This window comes from Peromyscus maniculatus, chromosome X (assembly GCF_049852395.1).
Source record: "Peromyscus maniculatus bairdii isolate BWxNUB_F1_BW_parent chromosome X, HU_Pman_BW_mat_3.1, whole genome shotgun sequence".
In the NCBI taxonomy this organism is placed as follows: Eukaryota; Metazoa; Chordata; class Mammalia; order Rodentia; family Cricetidae; genus Peromyscus; species Peromyscus maniculatus.
In genome coordinates this window covers 23213480-23229664 of record NC_134875.1, presented here as the reverse complement: position 1 = coordinate 23229664, position 16185 = coordinate 23213480, and the positions used below count along the sequence as shown (strand labels likewise).

At 46.2% G+C, this 16185-nt stretch overlaps 1 protein-coding gene across 7 annotated transcripts in view; it reads right to left on the bottom strand.

The window, feature by feature from the left end:
• The window catches only part of Hs6st2 (heparan sulfate 6-O-sulfotransferase 2), a 279059-nt gene extending 273487 nt beyond the window's left edge, over positions 1-5572 (bottom strand). For 3 of the 7 annotated variants that reach the window (XM_006995340.4, XM_042269013.2, XM_015988801.3), the window contains exons 1-2: positions 5057-5568; positions 3739-4257 (exon numbers count right to left, since the gene is read on the bottom strand). In XM_006995340.4, the coding sequence (XP_006995402.1) occupies positions 3739-4257; positions 5057-5487 (950 nt within the window). In that variant the 5' untranslated portion in view covers positions 5488-5568. Of the gene's footprint in view, positions 1-3738; positions 4258-4718; positions 4882-5056 lie in introns of those variants that run through there. The other 4 variants (XM_042269012.2, XM_006995341.4, XM_076562438.1 and 1 more) reach the window with 4 other exon arrangements.
• Between the last annotated feature and the right edge of the window lie 10613 nt (positions 5573-16185).

Genomic DNA, 16185 nt, shown 5'->3' with positions numbered 1-16185 from the left:
TCAAAATAAAGCCACCATGTTCAAAGAAATAGAAAGCTTTTATCATATTTATAAATGAATGGCTGCTACCCCAAACAGAAAGCTTTTCTAGATCTAAACAAAAAAACTTTTAGTTCATTCCTATGAACAATATTCTACCAAATTTTAATGTTATCCTTCTGTGTGGCTGCTAAACCTGGAGAGATGTTAAAATCTAGACAGCAGCAGATATGCAAATTCTGAGAGTCCATACAGCCATGGGCCTTGAGCCTACACCCATCTCCTGGGTACCAGCCAGCACCCTACCAAGTGAAGAACAGGGTTTGTGCACTTTCTTGGCAGTTTTGAATTCCTCCCACAGACCAAGTGACACACTAGAGTTGGCTATAAATGTAGGAAGTTTGGGCCTGGGAAAAGCCTGTAGAATTGGAAAATTTGAACAGCTGGTGTGCAACAATGTTTTGATACATTTTTAAATGGTCTTAGAAATTCTAAAATGAGCAGAACTCTTTTCTGACCTCAGGCAACATACTGGCAAACAGATGGATGAAACACAACTTCTAAATTTTTTTTAGGAAATATTAGTTTAATAAACAACTTGAGCTTTTCTCGGGCTCTGTCCCTAGCTCCCTGTCTTCCTTTCTTCACTCTCCCCCCAAACAATACGATCAGTCATTTCTATTCCACATTATTATATATCACCCGAGCACTTTACCATCTCCAGAAGCATGAAACCATTTCAGATGTTGCAATGAGGGAAGGATTCAGGGACTTGCTTACAGCCCCATAGGCCCTCTTGGTAACCCTAATGTGGGTGAAAGGCTGGTCCTCAGAAGATGGCTCCTTTTGGCACTCACCAACCACACCTCCAATCTAGCTCCATCCTGTTTAGCTTTACAGAAATTTCCACCATAAAAAGAAGCCTCGCAGCAATCTAGCCCCAAGACCTACTCCCATTGAGAATAAAGCTTTCTTGATGCAGAAATCCATTCTTCTTAGGTCAGGGTGGCAACTATGGACCAACCATTCGCCTAAGGCTACAAGTATAAAATGGCTGATAACAGTAATAATGGAGGCAAAAGCAATACCAGCTAACATTTATAATCACTAGTAGGAAATATCTCTTTGTGTTTTGATGATACTGTTCGTCAAGGTACAGTCAACATATGAAAGTGTATGGAATCAGACAAAACTGAAGGCAGATTTCTGCAGTGTCACCAAAGACCTCAATGACCTTGGAGAAATCTTTCAGCCTCTTTGGATTTCAGTGTCTTCTGATAAAAAGGAGTATTCTTGTCCTGTGTGCCTTCCTCCAAAAGACAGTATGCATTCTCAGAGAAATAGCAAGACAATATGAAAGCGCATTACAGAACATGTAGAATGTTCTGTCTACACAGGCTGCTCCACCAGGAAACTCCAGAGGTGTATTCTGTAGTCCTGAGACTAGCATCTCACCTCAAGAGTCACTAGCCGTGCAGTTGCCTTGACTACTAAATTTTCATCTCCCATGTGCAATCATGCATGCATGCATGCATGCACACACATTATCAGAACTCATCCTGCAAGCAGGATCTGTCAACATTCTGGAAAATTTTGGATCCCTCTGGCTATCAATGAATAATTCTAGAGATAGGTAGAAAGAAGAGAAATAATAGAGGTGCCCTTGATATGATATTGTATTTCTCTAGGAAATTTTACTTCATTTTTATAAATACTGTACAATCAATTTACTTTTCCAAACGTGGTTCTTCTTTGATTAGACTAGATGGCACTGTGGTATCACCCTTTTAATGCCTGAGAAAAATCATATCGCATTACAATTTTGCTTCAACTGGGAACAACTCAAGAGGCTTCGGTGAGTCCTGGTTATCCTATAGATTATATCTGAAGGAACCTGGCAAAGGACAATGACTACTTAATATATTATTCAGAGCACATTAATAGTACATTTACAGACATCACATCCCAACCTACATGTCCAAAAGAACTGGAAAAGGCACACATGCCATATACAAACGTTAGACAAAGCTGTGGCTTCCACGGCAGTCAAGACTTCTCTTTTACTTCCCCCACCACGGTTGTAGGTGTAGAAGTCCACTTTTGCCCTAAAGATTGCTTTGATCACCATCCCTCAGTACATCTACAAGCTTCGCTAGCATAAGAGGTCATTTACAGTACTGTCAAATGTGAGGGGACTTTCTTAAACACCACAACGCTGTTGTGACAATGACTTACAAAATTCTTGCCATGAACTGAGGCTCAGCCTTCCTGTGACCAAGGTTCTCTAGACATGGGAAAACAAATCTGTTAGTGTAGAAAGGAAATGAAAGTTCAAAGGATCCAGCCAGACCTCCGGCCTTTGAGAAAAGCCACTGTAAACTGAGGTCATGACCAGAAAACCAGAGGTTCCCTTTGCTGAAGCTAGACAGAAGAAACCACACCCACAGTTCATTCTTAACAGCCACCTGCAAAACACCACTTTGGCCAGGAAACTGAGAGAGTGTCTCCATGGGATATGAAATGCAAGACGGTCCAGGTGGGCAAAAACAGCAGCAGCACCCTTGAAGGCCCATGACATCACCAAAATGGGCAAAGCAAGACACACATGACCATGTCCTTGCCCACTGGAAGACCCCAATTCCACTAACTCATTCATAGACTCTGCCCCAGCCTAGATATTTTTTTCAAAAGCTCCGTGGAACAATAGCCCTGGGTGTGTTGATTTCACTCCAAAACAGCTCCTTTTGTCCACTTCACACAATCCTATGACATCCAGGAATTGGCCATAGCACATAGAGGGAAGAAAATGTCCTGCTGGCTACAGGCCACTCATAAATCAGCTTTTTTTTTTCATCATTCCCAGTCACCCAGAACCTGAGCTGGCCATGGGTGCTTAGGCTATGGGATTTCTGTGCTTCAGAAAAAGCTCCTAGCACTCCTCAAGCCCCTGAGCCCTATGCAGGGTCTACATCAACTTTCCAGCTAGTCACCATGCTGGCAGTGTGTCCCCTCATATTTGAAAAGCACTGTGGACACTTCGGTGGGCGCAGCAGTGAGAGGCACAAGATGAGAATTGGGAACCCTCATTGAGTGTCAGCGAAGAATGGCAGAATGACACCCACTCTCCAGAGAAAAGGGGGGCCTGGGGTGGGAAGGCAATAGAACCCAGCAAAGAAGAAACAAAAAGGTGAGAAAGAGAGAGAAGAAAAGTGGGAAGAGAGACAGGCAATAGAAAGAGAAAGACCAGGAAAAGGAAGGAAGAAGTAGCCAACAGCAGACAAGATGGGCAGAGAATTTTCCACTAGAGAAAGCCAGAAACTAAAAGGGGAAAGAGAATGTGGGAGTAGGAAACTGGGAAGGATCACCAAGCAGAGAAAGAGCATTGGACTTTCAAACCAGGTGCAGAGAAGAGGATAAAGAGGATAAACCCAGAGACTGTGCATGCGGAGCACAATTCTTTAAGGCTCTCCAGTGCTCTGAGTGTGGTGCACAGTCCTGGCTGCTGCTGGGGATGCTCATTCCAGGCAGCCAGGCCACTTTCCCCAACCACCAAGCAGGCCAACCTTCTGATGAGCAGACCCGGGCTGGAGCCCAAAGGCTTCCTGACAGTGCCACAGCGCTGCAAAGATAGGCTCTGGGGTGCCTAGCATCTAGGGACTTGACACTCACAGCGCTAAAGTGTGCACAGGGTCCCCAGCAACTGCAGGCACAGCCTTTCCCGCCCCTAGTTGACCCACTGAGAAGTAGCCAAAGACTCACCTGGAAGGTCTCAGCCTGGCATCGCGCTTGCCGTCCACCACTGCGGGCACGCAGCTGGTGAGCTCGGTCCAGTCGGCATGCAGCCCGCAACTCCAGCCGGTGGAGAACCTGGAGAAGAGCCAGGTCTCCCTCTTACCCGGCCGGTGGCAAGTGCATTTCTTCTGCCCCACGCGGCACTCACATGGCTGCTCCAGCTGGATGTTGCGCACCAGGTGACGGCCAAAAGTGGTGCCTCCAGTCTTCTGGATGTGCAGGAACACGATCAGGTCATCGCCCTTGATATCGAAGTCTACCTTGCGCAGGAGATCGCTGCGGCTGAAATTGTAGCGGGGTACAAACCTGGCGGAGCTCTCATCCTCCGAGCGGTACGGATCGGGCACCGGGGAGCTGAACGCCTGCAGGCGGAGGAGCTGGCATTCTGTGCCGGGGCACACGTATTGGAGGACGATCACGGCAAATAGGAAGAGCATCACCAAAGCCAGCAGCAGCTTGTTGGATTTCTCATCCATGTTCCCGACGCTGGGGGAAACCCAAGCTCGTTACGTCAATCCCGCAGCTCGGCCCGCTCTCGCCTTGCTCCCGCACCGCCCCCTCCCCGTGGCGCCACCGTTGCGCCCCTTTCCCCTCCCGTCCGCACCGAGTACTCCACCACGGAGGCGGCGGCGCCCTTCCCCGCTTCCTTCCTTCCCGGCAGGCTCAGCGCTGTGGCTTCTGCTGCACCCCCCCCCCTACCCCGACTCCATCCCGCTGGCCGTTGGCCCCCTCCTCCGCGGAAGAACCCCGGATCCCTTCCGCGGTGTCTCGTTCCCCGCAGGATCCCTCCTGTCCCGGTCTCTCCACTCCCTAACTCACGCCCACCCCTATCCGGCACCGGGTGCTTCCCGCTCTGTTCTCTCCAGCTCCCATCCCCATCCCGCTTGGCCCATGGGACTCTCCTGTGTTCCGGACCCCAGTCCCCTCCGCGTGCGCGAGCTACCGACCCGAAACGCGGGCTCCCTTGGCGCGTGTCCCGTTGCCTACCGGGTGGCCGCTGGGAGTGAGCTGGGCTTTGGGGGTTCCCCTGGAGGGGAGGGAAGGAGCCCGCGGGCAGCAGGACTTTGCAAGCCGAGGCGGCGCTGCCCTTTCCCGCGGAACCGCGGGGAGGAAGCCGCACGGCGGTCAGTTGCGCTCTCAGCCAGTCCCGAGTCCCCCAGACCGGTCACCGCAGGCTCGCTGGAACTTTGAGCCTTGCCCTCCGCACCCAGCTACCTTCCCTCCTCCCGCCGCTCCAGCTTACCCCGGACCCAGAGAGCGAACCCCACTTTCGCCCACAACGTACCTGGCCAAGGGACCGAAAATCTTGGAGAAGATCGCACTGAGCACGTGCTTGAGCGAGTGGCCCACGGCTGCCAGGCCCCGAGTGAGCAGGGCCCGGCAGAGGGAGCCCAGGTCCCAGCGTCGCCTGAGGTCGTGCATCCGCCTGCGGCGGCCTCGAGGCAGCAGCGCGAAGAGCGGGGCGCGCAAGGCTCCCGCCAAGGAAGAAAATGCCTTTGGGGGCTTGTCCTGGAGTGGCGGGGAGTTGAATCCCAGAGACACACCCCTAGGAGGGCTGGCGCGGACTGAGGCGGCGACTGACCCGGGCCGGCTTGCTGCCAATTCAGCCTCTACTCTGGAATGCCGGCGGGGACAGGTGGTGCGGGCGGGCGCTCCTTGCTCCGGTTGCAACGGCGGCGGCCCGAGCGCCCGGGCTGCAAACGCAGGCAGTGCCATTCCCCCCTTCAGGCAACTCAGGGTACTAAGGATCAGGAGCGAGCTTGAATTTATATAATAATGCCTCGCGCCCAAGAGCCCCAGCCACTTCACAGGCAAAAGACCTGGGTTTTCTCCTGTGTTGGAGAACGGAGGTCACTCCAGAGAGCGCATCACTCCACTTTGGCTCGTAATTTCAACCTCCCTTAAAATAGCAAAGGCGCAAATTGGACCTTTTCCCTCTCTCTTTGCCAATTTCCATTCTGCAACGGAAGAGGGGGTATTTTCTGAAAAGGTAAGTCAGCATGGAAATAAAGCATGACTAAAAAAACCTTACATGGGGGATTTTGAGCATTTTCAAAGCACACTCGCCCTTATTCCTCCCCACTGCTGAATCCCCTGCACCAAGCCCCCACCCCGCTGCAGAAAGATTTCAGTCACTACTGTTTATTGAATGAATGAATCTATAACTACGCACCACATCAGAGAGAGACCATCTTATTCAAGATGCCGTGCTATATGAGGAAACTGAAGCCCAGAGAGAATTAGATATATACCCAAGGTCACACAGCACAGCACTGGGATTTATTTTCAGAAACCGAGAAACTATCCAACCATTTTTTCATAATTAGAACATGTTTCTCAATAAATAGGTATGTGATTATTATCAAGCCCAGTTGTCCAAAAGGCTCTTTTCAGCTGGGAGACCAGGGAGTACAAGAATTTAAAAATGGGTATTCCTTCAGAACAAGGCCCCTGACAACTTGGGACCCAGACGTTTCCTATCTAATTAATAGGGGGAAATGCAGTGCATGAAGACACTGGAAAGCACTGAACATGCACTTCCAGCCCCACTGATGCAAAAGTAGTGCCGGTTAACAGCAATGTTTCAAAGTAGTAGTAACCATTGGCAGTGGGGCCACTGGAAGAGGATGCTGGAAGCTGAGTGCCAGTGTAGGGATGTTCACCTCCAGAACATTATCTCCCTTGCTGTATGGTGAAGCAGCATGCAGAGCACTGATCCAGGAGTCCTTGGAATTTTTTCAGTTCCTTACAGAAACTGTGGCATACTAACTTGCCCTTCCTGAGGCTCAGTTTTCTTTTCTGCCACATAAGACTAATAACAATGCCTCCACTTTAACCAAGCAGGCTAGTGTGAAGCTAAAATGTAGAAACCTTTGGGCAACTCTAAATACCAGATGTTGTTTACCTGCAACTCTTGCCGAGGTGTACCAAATGAGTCTGAGGCTAGTTAAAGAAGGAGGGGGCCCCTGCCCTTCTCAGAATCCCCAGTCCCTTCTAGATTCACCCACACCCTGGGAAACCTCCTGGGTCATTAGGGGATTCTTTGTCTAGCTGCTGCAGGTGTCAAGAATAGTACACCTCTTGGAAATTCTACATTCATGGCATTCCTGCATCCCTGGCCCTGAACTCCAGGAGCAAAGTTGTACAAAGGAACTGGATGCTGCAATACACAAAGAAGACCTCAGACTCCCACCAAAGCTTCCCTGGGTCTGCTAAATCTGTGGAATAGGACCTACTCCCTGCTGGGGGCAGGTAAGGATGTAAGCCCTGAAGCTACAGGGATTATAATTTTCATGGCCACACACACAGTGGCCTCTTTGGCTGACACAGTAGGTAGCTATCCTCATGGTGCCATATAAGGTTCTCCTTGTCATTATATCACCATTATAATGGCATTCAGTGATCCCTAAGAAAAATACCTTCTGAAACTGGTGGTTCGCACATTCAATCCCTCAGCTACTAATTATGGAATTTTTATTTAAGAAGGATTAATGGGATTGGAATATGGGAAAGGAAATTACCTTGGGTGGAGGGTAGAGGGAGGTGGTGAGCAGCACCAGGGAAATTAGGATTTTCTCAAAGTGTAAAAAAGAAACCTGGGCACAAGTGTAAACACACATGCACAAACAGGCAAGCACATTCATAATGAATATCAGAGGAATCTCGAGTCAGGTTTATCTCTACAGAGCCAAAGGAAGTAAACTGCACTTATTGAGATACAGTGCTTGGCTAACACACCAATGTGAATACATACAACAGCTCAGTGGAGGATATTTTTATTTACAAGCCCTTCCTTGACCCCCCCCCCTTCATGATTGTGAGACAATATGAATCATGTGGACTAGCCTGGTGGCTCAGCGGGTAAAAAACACTTGCTTCCAAGCCTGGCGATCTGAGGTCAATCACTGGGACCCAACTATTGCAAGTTGTCATCTGACCTCCACAGGAACACAATGGTGCATACACACACACACACACACACACACACACACACACACACACACACACACACTAAAATATCTAATAACAAAAAAATCTTATGTTTACTATTTTGAAATACATTCTCACTATGTAACCCTAGATGGCTGGCTTAGAACTTCCTATGTAGACAAGGCTGACCTTGAACTCACAGAGATCCTCCTGCCTCTGACTCTTGAGTGCTGGGATTAAAGGCCTGAGTCCCCACACCTAGCTCATAATGGTTTAAGCAAGTTGATCTTTTTTTTTTTTTTTCTTGGACCACATTCATAGCTATTCTCAGCAGGCTGCCCACTTACTGCAGGTTGGACACACGAGCGTGGCTTCTGGGAGATACTGAGATGGGAGGAAAAGAGCAAAGGAACAAGCTGAATTGCAAGGTTTTCCATCTCCCAGGAGCAACTTGAGTTGCCGTGGGTAGAAACATTTAGGATTTGGTACTTGCAGTCTGAACCGGGCCTCTGGTTGACTCCACAATGTGGTGAGGTTTTCAGTATTTGCACAGAACTGTCCTTCATTGGTTTTCAACAAAAGGTTGATGATTCAGAGAGCACAAAGGTCAGCCTGGCTTGTATAGTAAGCAGAGCCCTGGGAGCCCTGAGTCTGGGTGTTGGAGGCTGAGAGGACTGGCCAGAGTCCTTTGTTAAAGGCATGAATCCGAATCCGGAGGGCACACACTGAGATGGCCAGGTTCTTTTGTCACAGAACAAAGAAGTGAACCAGGGACACGTGGATAGTGATAGAAATAGTGACAGTCCATTAAGAAAGACAATGGCACTCTTGAGAATAGGAGTGGGCTAGAGAGCTGGGACAAATCCCAGGCTCAAAAATCTCTTTCTAGGTGGCTCTGCTTTCTCCCACACTTGCAGACTGCCTGCATTTCCCAGGGATGCTCTGCTTGGTTACAGACAGACGCAGTGGAAGTGGGGGTGGGGCTGGGGGTTAAGGTCCTTCTGACTTCTTTCATATGTTAATCTCGATGCCTCTTTCTCCCTGCCCTACTTTCCCACCACACCTTAACTAGGATGCTAAGAAGTCTAGTAGGCCAGGGAAGCCACTTCCTTGCCGGCTGCTTTTGTCCCTGTGTATAAAACAGCAAGGTTAATGCAATTCAAAGAGCACTTTCCTGATCTGATAATGCCAAGACCAAGGTTACTTGTCTGCTTCAAAAGCCAAAATGCCACAGACAGTGGAAGACAGTTGGATTCCTGGTCCTCAAAAAGAAATTCTCCAGCATTCTATGGCATTAGAGAAACACAGTATCTCAGCGGCTACATTTGTTCTGGGCCTATAACACACTAGCGACAGCAGGATACCCTGTTCAAATTAGAATAGAAGTAGTGGAAACACTATTAGAGAGAGTGTGGCACATTTACTATAAAGCATAGAACAATATGTTCGCCCTCATCCTGAGTATTCACTTCAACCCTCTATTTCCAGCTGTCTATAATTTTTTGAAAATGCTCATGTACTCAATAATAGGCAATTTTTGTCACAAAGACTGAAGTCATGCAAATGGTAGAGCCAATTCATTTCTGTGTTTATGTGTCTCTCCAAACTGAATGAACAGCAGTGCTTAAGGAAACGCTATGCTGAAGCTCAAGCTTTAATATTATAAACAGGTTGGGTGTGTTACACATAGCCCTCTCCACAGTCCTGTTTTCCCTCACAAAACACAGAGCTTTGATTTCTAGCCTGACAAAACCTGGGGCTCAAGAAATTAAAAGAGGAGGATAATGTTGGGGTGCTGTGCATACTAAAGGAGTGTGTGTTGTGAAAGTAAAAATAAGCAGCGGATGGGGTGCACAGTAACCTCATCAGTATGAACGTACAGACTGATGACTGCGGAAGCATTTCAGGAACAGGGAAGTTTCCCCTACTTGCTGAGAAGGAATAGAAGTTAGCTCCTGCTGGGCTTTTAGACCTACAGCGTGCCAACCTGCAGCAACCATAGCCTCAGCTCCTAGACAGTCAGCTCACTTCTCTGCATCCCAGTTTCTGTGCAGAAAATAGTGAGTTGTTTTATGGGCACAGTAAGTATGAATCCAATCTCAAGCGAGCCTTCTTAAAGAGAATACAGCAAAACTCTGGAGAGAACATTGCTCTGGAGTTCAGTTGGTGCTCTCTGAGTACTTCACTGGGTTCTCACATGAGTTAACTAATCTGCTGAGAACATTTTTGTTTGTTTGTTTGTTTGTTTGGTTGGTTGGTTGGTTGGTTGGTTAGTTGGTTGGTTGGTTTTTCAAGACAGGGTTTCTCTGTGTTGCTTTGGCGCCTTTCTTGGAACTCACTCTGTAGCCCAGGTTGGCCTCAAACTCACAGAGATCTATTTACTTGCCCATCTCCCCAGTGCTGAAATTAAAGGCGTGTGCCACCACCGCCCGGCCTCTCTATCAATTTTGAGTCTGAACATCTTTGATCTGATATCTTTTTTCTAATACTAACATACTAATGATGGGTAGCTGGCATGGACCTAACAGCAGCTCAAGTGGCTTTGTCCTCATACTATTTATCTCCAGTATTGTCTCACCTTCCTCCCACAGCTCTCTATCACTCTCTCTGCTGATGTCTTTTGGTAGATCTATTCAGCCACATGAAGGAGTAGGGCACAAATTCATAATAACTTCCCAAAGATACCAACAAAACAGAAGGAAGAATAAGGTGCTTAAACCTACTGAACACTCCCTCTGGTGGGATACTCTCAGAGCCAGTAGAGGAGAGACTTGTGGAGCTCGGTGGAACAGACCAGAGTTCTATGCACATGAAGGGGAGTGTTGACAAGGCCAGCCTCCTCCCAACCCTTGTCACGAGTTTTCAGCTCTACTCATTTCCAAAAGTAATAACTGAGTTAGCCAGAGGGGTTTCAATTTGAGCAGCTGGTCAAACCACGGCAGTTGGGATTGAAAAAACAAGGTCAGTTTTGCACTCAGCCTGCATGAACCAGAACTGAGCAAGCCCACCCATCAGCTAATCCCTGGGCTGGTTAGTCCACAGTGGCAAAGTAGATAGTACATCATGATAGAGGCCACAACAATGGCGTTAGCTCACTTCGTGACCAAGGGTGAGTCACTTGATATCTCTGTTATCTTTGGGATTCAGTTGCTCCCCTTGATAAAATAGTAAGGTGGCATTAGATCCTAACGGTCTCTCTCAAGAGGAAGTGTGTGTGTGTGTGTGTGTGTGTGTGTGTGTGTGTGTGTGTGTAGTGTAGTGTAGTGTAGTGTAGTGTAGTGTAGTGTAGTGTAATCGTTGCTAACTAATGGGAGGTCAAACCTTTTCTGGATCTGCCTTTCTGGACACTACCAAAGATGACCAACCCTCTAGCTAGAAGCTGAGTCAAAAAAGGCAGAATGAAGGGCCTAGAGAGATGGCTCCATGGTTAAGAACACTTAGTGCTCTTGCAGAGGATCTAGGTTCAGTTCATAGCATTCACATAGCAGTTCACAATGGTCTCTAACTCTAGTTCCAGGGTTTCCAATGGCTTCTTCTGGCCTCCATGGGCACTGCATATGCAAGGTGCATATACACACATGCTACCAAAACATTCACATAAAATAAAATTAAGTTTTAAAATCTTTTTTAAAAGCAGAACAAGGAGCTCTTGCAGAGGAGCCAGGTTCAGTTCCCAGCACTCACATCACAACTGCCTGTAACTCCAGGTCCAGGACATCTGACACCCTTTTGTGGCTTCTGTGGCCACTGTATACACATGGTACATTTGCATACAAGCAGGCCAAACAGTCATAAAATAATTAATAACAATAAATAAATATTTTTAAAGCAGAACAAGAATTTCAATTAGGAGCAAACTTTTTCAGGACAGGCCATGGTGATGCATGCCTTTAATCCCAGCACTCTGGAGGCAGAGGCAGGCAGACCTTTGTGAGTTCAAGGCCAGCCTGGTCTACAGAGCAAGTTCCAGGACAGCCAAGGCTACACAGAGAAGCCCTGTCAAAACTTTCCCAGGTCACGTGAATAAAATAGAAACCTGAAATAGAAGTTTGGGGCTCTACTGACTGACATGGTAAAATCAAATCGAAAGACTTGGGGAAAATAGTATTGAGAATGGACCTCCGACTGACATGGGAGTGATAATAAAAGTAAGTGGCTTTGCCTGGCCCAGGGTCTCCCATTTGCTTCACATTCTGGTATCTTAACAAGAAAGGGATGCATTCACTCTTCATCCATTACTGACTGGTCACCACAGGAGGTCTCATTTTGGATAATAAAATAAAAAGTTAGAAATTGTATCACAGGGCAAAATGGAGGACATAAGCCTCAAGGGCTAAGTTATACACAGAAAAAGGATCCTTTAACACCCAGATGAGCTAGAGAGGGGATGTCTTATGAGCATAAGTCAGGGAAAAAATTTGGGAAATTATGCATGTTACAGACTAAATGAAAATTAATTTTAATAAGAGAGAGCCAGGCCAGAGCCTCCTAAAGCCCTGAACTGGACTTTATTGAATAGCCTGGAAAGGGACTTACTTGTTTTATCCATATTTTCAAAATCCACATTTCACTAAATAGCATTAAATTGCAGAGAACTGGAACATTAGAGCAGAGGGGGGAAATGAGCCTGGTAAAAGGCACTTTGAAATTCGTCTTCTGCACTGAAGAATGTTCCATTAATGGCTATCATCTTATAGAAAATTTAGCTGAGGGGGAAGATAATATCTAGACCTTCATTGAAAAGAGACAGAATATGGCTGGAAGGGCTCGAGGAGGGATTAGAAATGCAGCCAGGTGTGGGTGAGGGAAGGATTGGACATGTTGGCAAGTGTGCCAACCCCAGTGATCTGTGGGTATCAGGGATGTCATGCCCTGGTGACATATCCTGTTGGTTAGCATCAGAATGCTTAGCAAATGATGCCAGCATCTCCTGGGATAAACATCTCTTGTATATTGGATATAGTACTAAACTATCTGAATATTCCTAATGATCTAATGATCTAATGAGTTCATTGCAAATGAGGACATTGGGATTTATTGTTATAACCATGCAGCTAGAACTAACTAGTTCTTGAATCCTGATCTCCCTAGTTGCACAACCTGTAGTAACTATTGCCCTTATGATCCTCACCCTGATCCAGGGTGTCTGGGAATGAGGTGGAGTCTATGAGACATTATTGTTCCAAATAATAAAATCCAGAGACTTAGATAATCCACACCTTAGGCAGAAGAACTACACAGAGGAATTGTGGCGAGGGATACATGTGCACAAGGGCACAGGCTTGCTTGCAGGAACATGATCTAAAGGTAATGGAGAAGGAAGTGCTCAGTATTCTAGTAAATGCCCAGTCCACCGCTCACTGCAGTGTATTCACTAGCCTATCATTCCTTCTTAAAAGGCACTGAAGGAAATTGAGATTCCAGAGCCTGAATTTTCACAGGAAGAATCAGAGATTGAGACACTGTTACATGGAACAATGCAATACATACATAGCCTTGCAACATGCACACTATGCGACACTTATTCTGAGACGTGCCATAAGCTAACATTGTCTGTTGTACTCAGTAATAACCTTCTGGAAGTGTAGGCCTTGGATTCTTTGTTTTAAAAAAAATTCCTTGAAGTGCCCAATAACAATAATATTTGGTCTAGAGCTTCACTGTTCACCAGATGCTCTCACAGATAATGACTGGACTTTTATAATCCTTCAAGGCAGCTGTTTCTGTCCTCATTACATGTATGAGGAAATTAGATCTATGAGGGCTGGAAGAATTTATCCAGTGGCCCTACCTTACGTGGAAACACCACTGCTAACTGCCCCCTTGTTTCTCTCTAGCTACAGAGGTCAATTTCAGGTAATACTCTCAGAAACTCAGGGTGACAGAGTGATGATAGATGTTTCCCTTTTCGTAGTCTCATTGTGCACCCTAACATCTTCAACAGACAGGACACATCCTCAGAGAACTTCCTCTCAATGTAAATAAATACGACAAATAGCAAAGAACCCAAGGCTAGCAAATGAATGCTAAGAGGCTGGCATACTCTGGAAGAGTGCCAGGAAAAGCTAGTTAGCCCACCCATACCCCTTCTGTCTCAGTTGCAGAAAGAGGAACTTCTGATGACAGAAGTTGACTTTGGGTTCACTTGTTCAAGGTTTCTTACATGTATATGTTGTATGTTGAGCATATTCTCCCTCCCACTACCCATCACCCCTTTTCTCCTCCCTCCCACCTTCTATTAATGAATACCCTTCATCCTCCTAGACAGTTTCCAGTTCACTTCCATATTGTATATACATACATGGTTTCATATAACAATATAAAATCTAGTGAGAAACAATGTGACATTTGTCTTTCTGAGCCTAACCTGATTCTCTAAATAGGATTATTTTCAGTTGCATCCATTTTCCTGTGAATGGCATGATTTCATTCTTCTTTGTGGCTGAATAAAATTTCATTCTGTTTATAATCTATAGTTTCTATATCCCACCTTCTGTTGCTGGCCACCTAAGCTTATTCTATAACTTAGCTGTTGTTAATAGTGCTGCAATAAACATTGATATGCAAGGATCTTCTTCGGGATATGTTCATGCCCTGGGAACTGTGTTCATTGTCTTTCTTTTCTTTTCCTTGTTTTCCTCAGTGTACTCGGCCCCTTCTTTGTTCACGTTGTACAAAACTGTCCCCACGCTCTCCAGTTCCAAAGCCTACCCTCAATCTGATGAGGCATCCTTAAACTTCTGAGATCATTATGTTGTAAAAACTTTTAGTGCAGTCCTTGTCAAAACCTCCATACCAGCTGGAGAACAAATAGCTGACTTCTTTGTAGAACAACTCTACATGCTGCTTTTTGAAGAGAGAAGAGGGACCATGATAGACACTGTTTCAATAACATAAAAGATGTTTTGTACTTCTCCCCACTCCTTCCCACAGTTCCTGGTCCTACCATAGGTTTGGTAGCAAGTAAAAGTGGAAACAGGCACTTGTTGTTACAGAGTCTTGTGGAAGAGAGTCAGATGATGAATTACCAAATGGACAGCTTCTAGCTCTCTTATCAAAGGCGAAATCTCAGGGCAGTTGAGAGGCTAAGATGCTGTAGCAATAGCAAGCTAACAGCCATAATTTGCCAGGGCACTTGCAAGTCCAGCAAGCGAGTCAGACAATTTTCTCTGTTGACTCAAGTCTGAGGATATAGCTAGATGTGATTTATCACCCATATTAGAGGTTTATACCACAACATTCTAAGCAAAGATATTTTCAGGTTGGATGGCAACAGAAAATCATTTTTATTCGACACAAATTTCATCGATCACCCGATCACTGACATAGAAGAGTTCATTCAATGATCAAGGAGATGTACGCATTATAAAAATTATACAGACATCTGTTTGTTTTCTATCTTTTGTGCTTTATTACAAGTCTATAACAAGCAATCTAAGATAAAACAGCAACAACAATAACAAAACCCACCAAAACCATGAGGGTGGGGGACTCAGGTTGAATTGCACTCATACCCTAAAACTGGAGTGGCAAGGCAGAGCTCTCTCAGGAATATTAACAGACCATTATGTAAAAGAATATCAGAACTCTAAATTAGGTGCTCTGAGTAAGTCTTTTTTTCTGTGCACCCCCCCCCCCCCCGACACACACACACGCACACACAGGTCCTGCTGGGCTGTTGGTCAGTGCCGCAGGCTGCTTTTTAATCTCAGTAACCTGAGTGCTTTGGAAAGTGGACCCCAGGTCAGGTGTCTGACTAACTCCTGGGTATTCAATGAATTCCAAGTCAAGTCCAGGCTAGAGTCAGCTGCCTCCATTGTGAGTCTTTTGCAATTGGATGGATGTCTTGGCCCTTCTGTCTTGAGGATTGGAATCTCCTGAGCAGAGATTGGGTTTCACTTTCCATGTCTCCAGTGTTTGCATCAAGGTTATTAATATAATCTCTGCAGGGGCATCATATTGAGAGCAAAGTGAAATTCAGATAATAAAGCCTGTATTGTGAAGTGAGGCTCAGCCAAGTCCACAGAAGGAGATTGGACAACTGGGCAGCCACTCTGAGAAAATTTAAGAACTATCTACTTAACCCATTCTAGGAAACAGCTTCTTGCTTTTTATGTTATTCCCACTCACCTAGATTCTCAACCATGCCTGACAGTGCCCTAAAGTGTGTATGGGGAAAGAAAATAATCCAAAAAAACAATTATTTCCATCTAACAGTTCGGGACTTAGATCCCCTTCCCAAACCTTGGTTTAAATTTAATGAATCATTTAGACCCCCCAAATCAGCCCGCCTGGGGAGTAGGCAGCTGCAGTAGCCAGTGCACACGGGGGTGGGGGGGGGGTCAACCCAAGCTTTGGATCTCAGTCCTGCTACTTACAGTGCCTCCATTTCTTCCCTGAACAATGAGGATGATACCTACCAGCTACCTTGCCAAGTATATGTGAGGAATTAGAGACAATGCATGTAAAGGATCTGTTACAGGA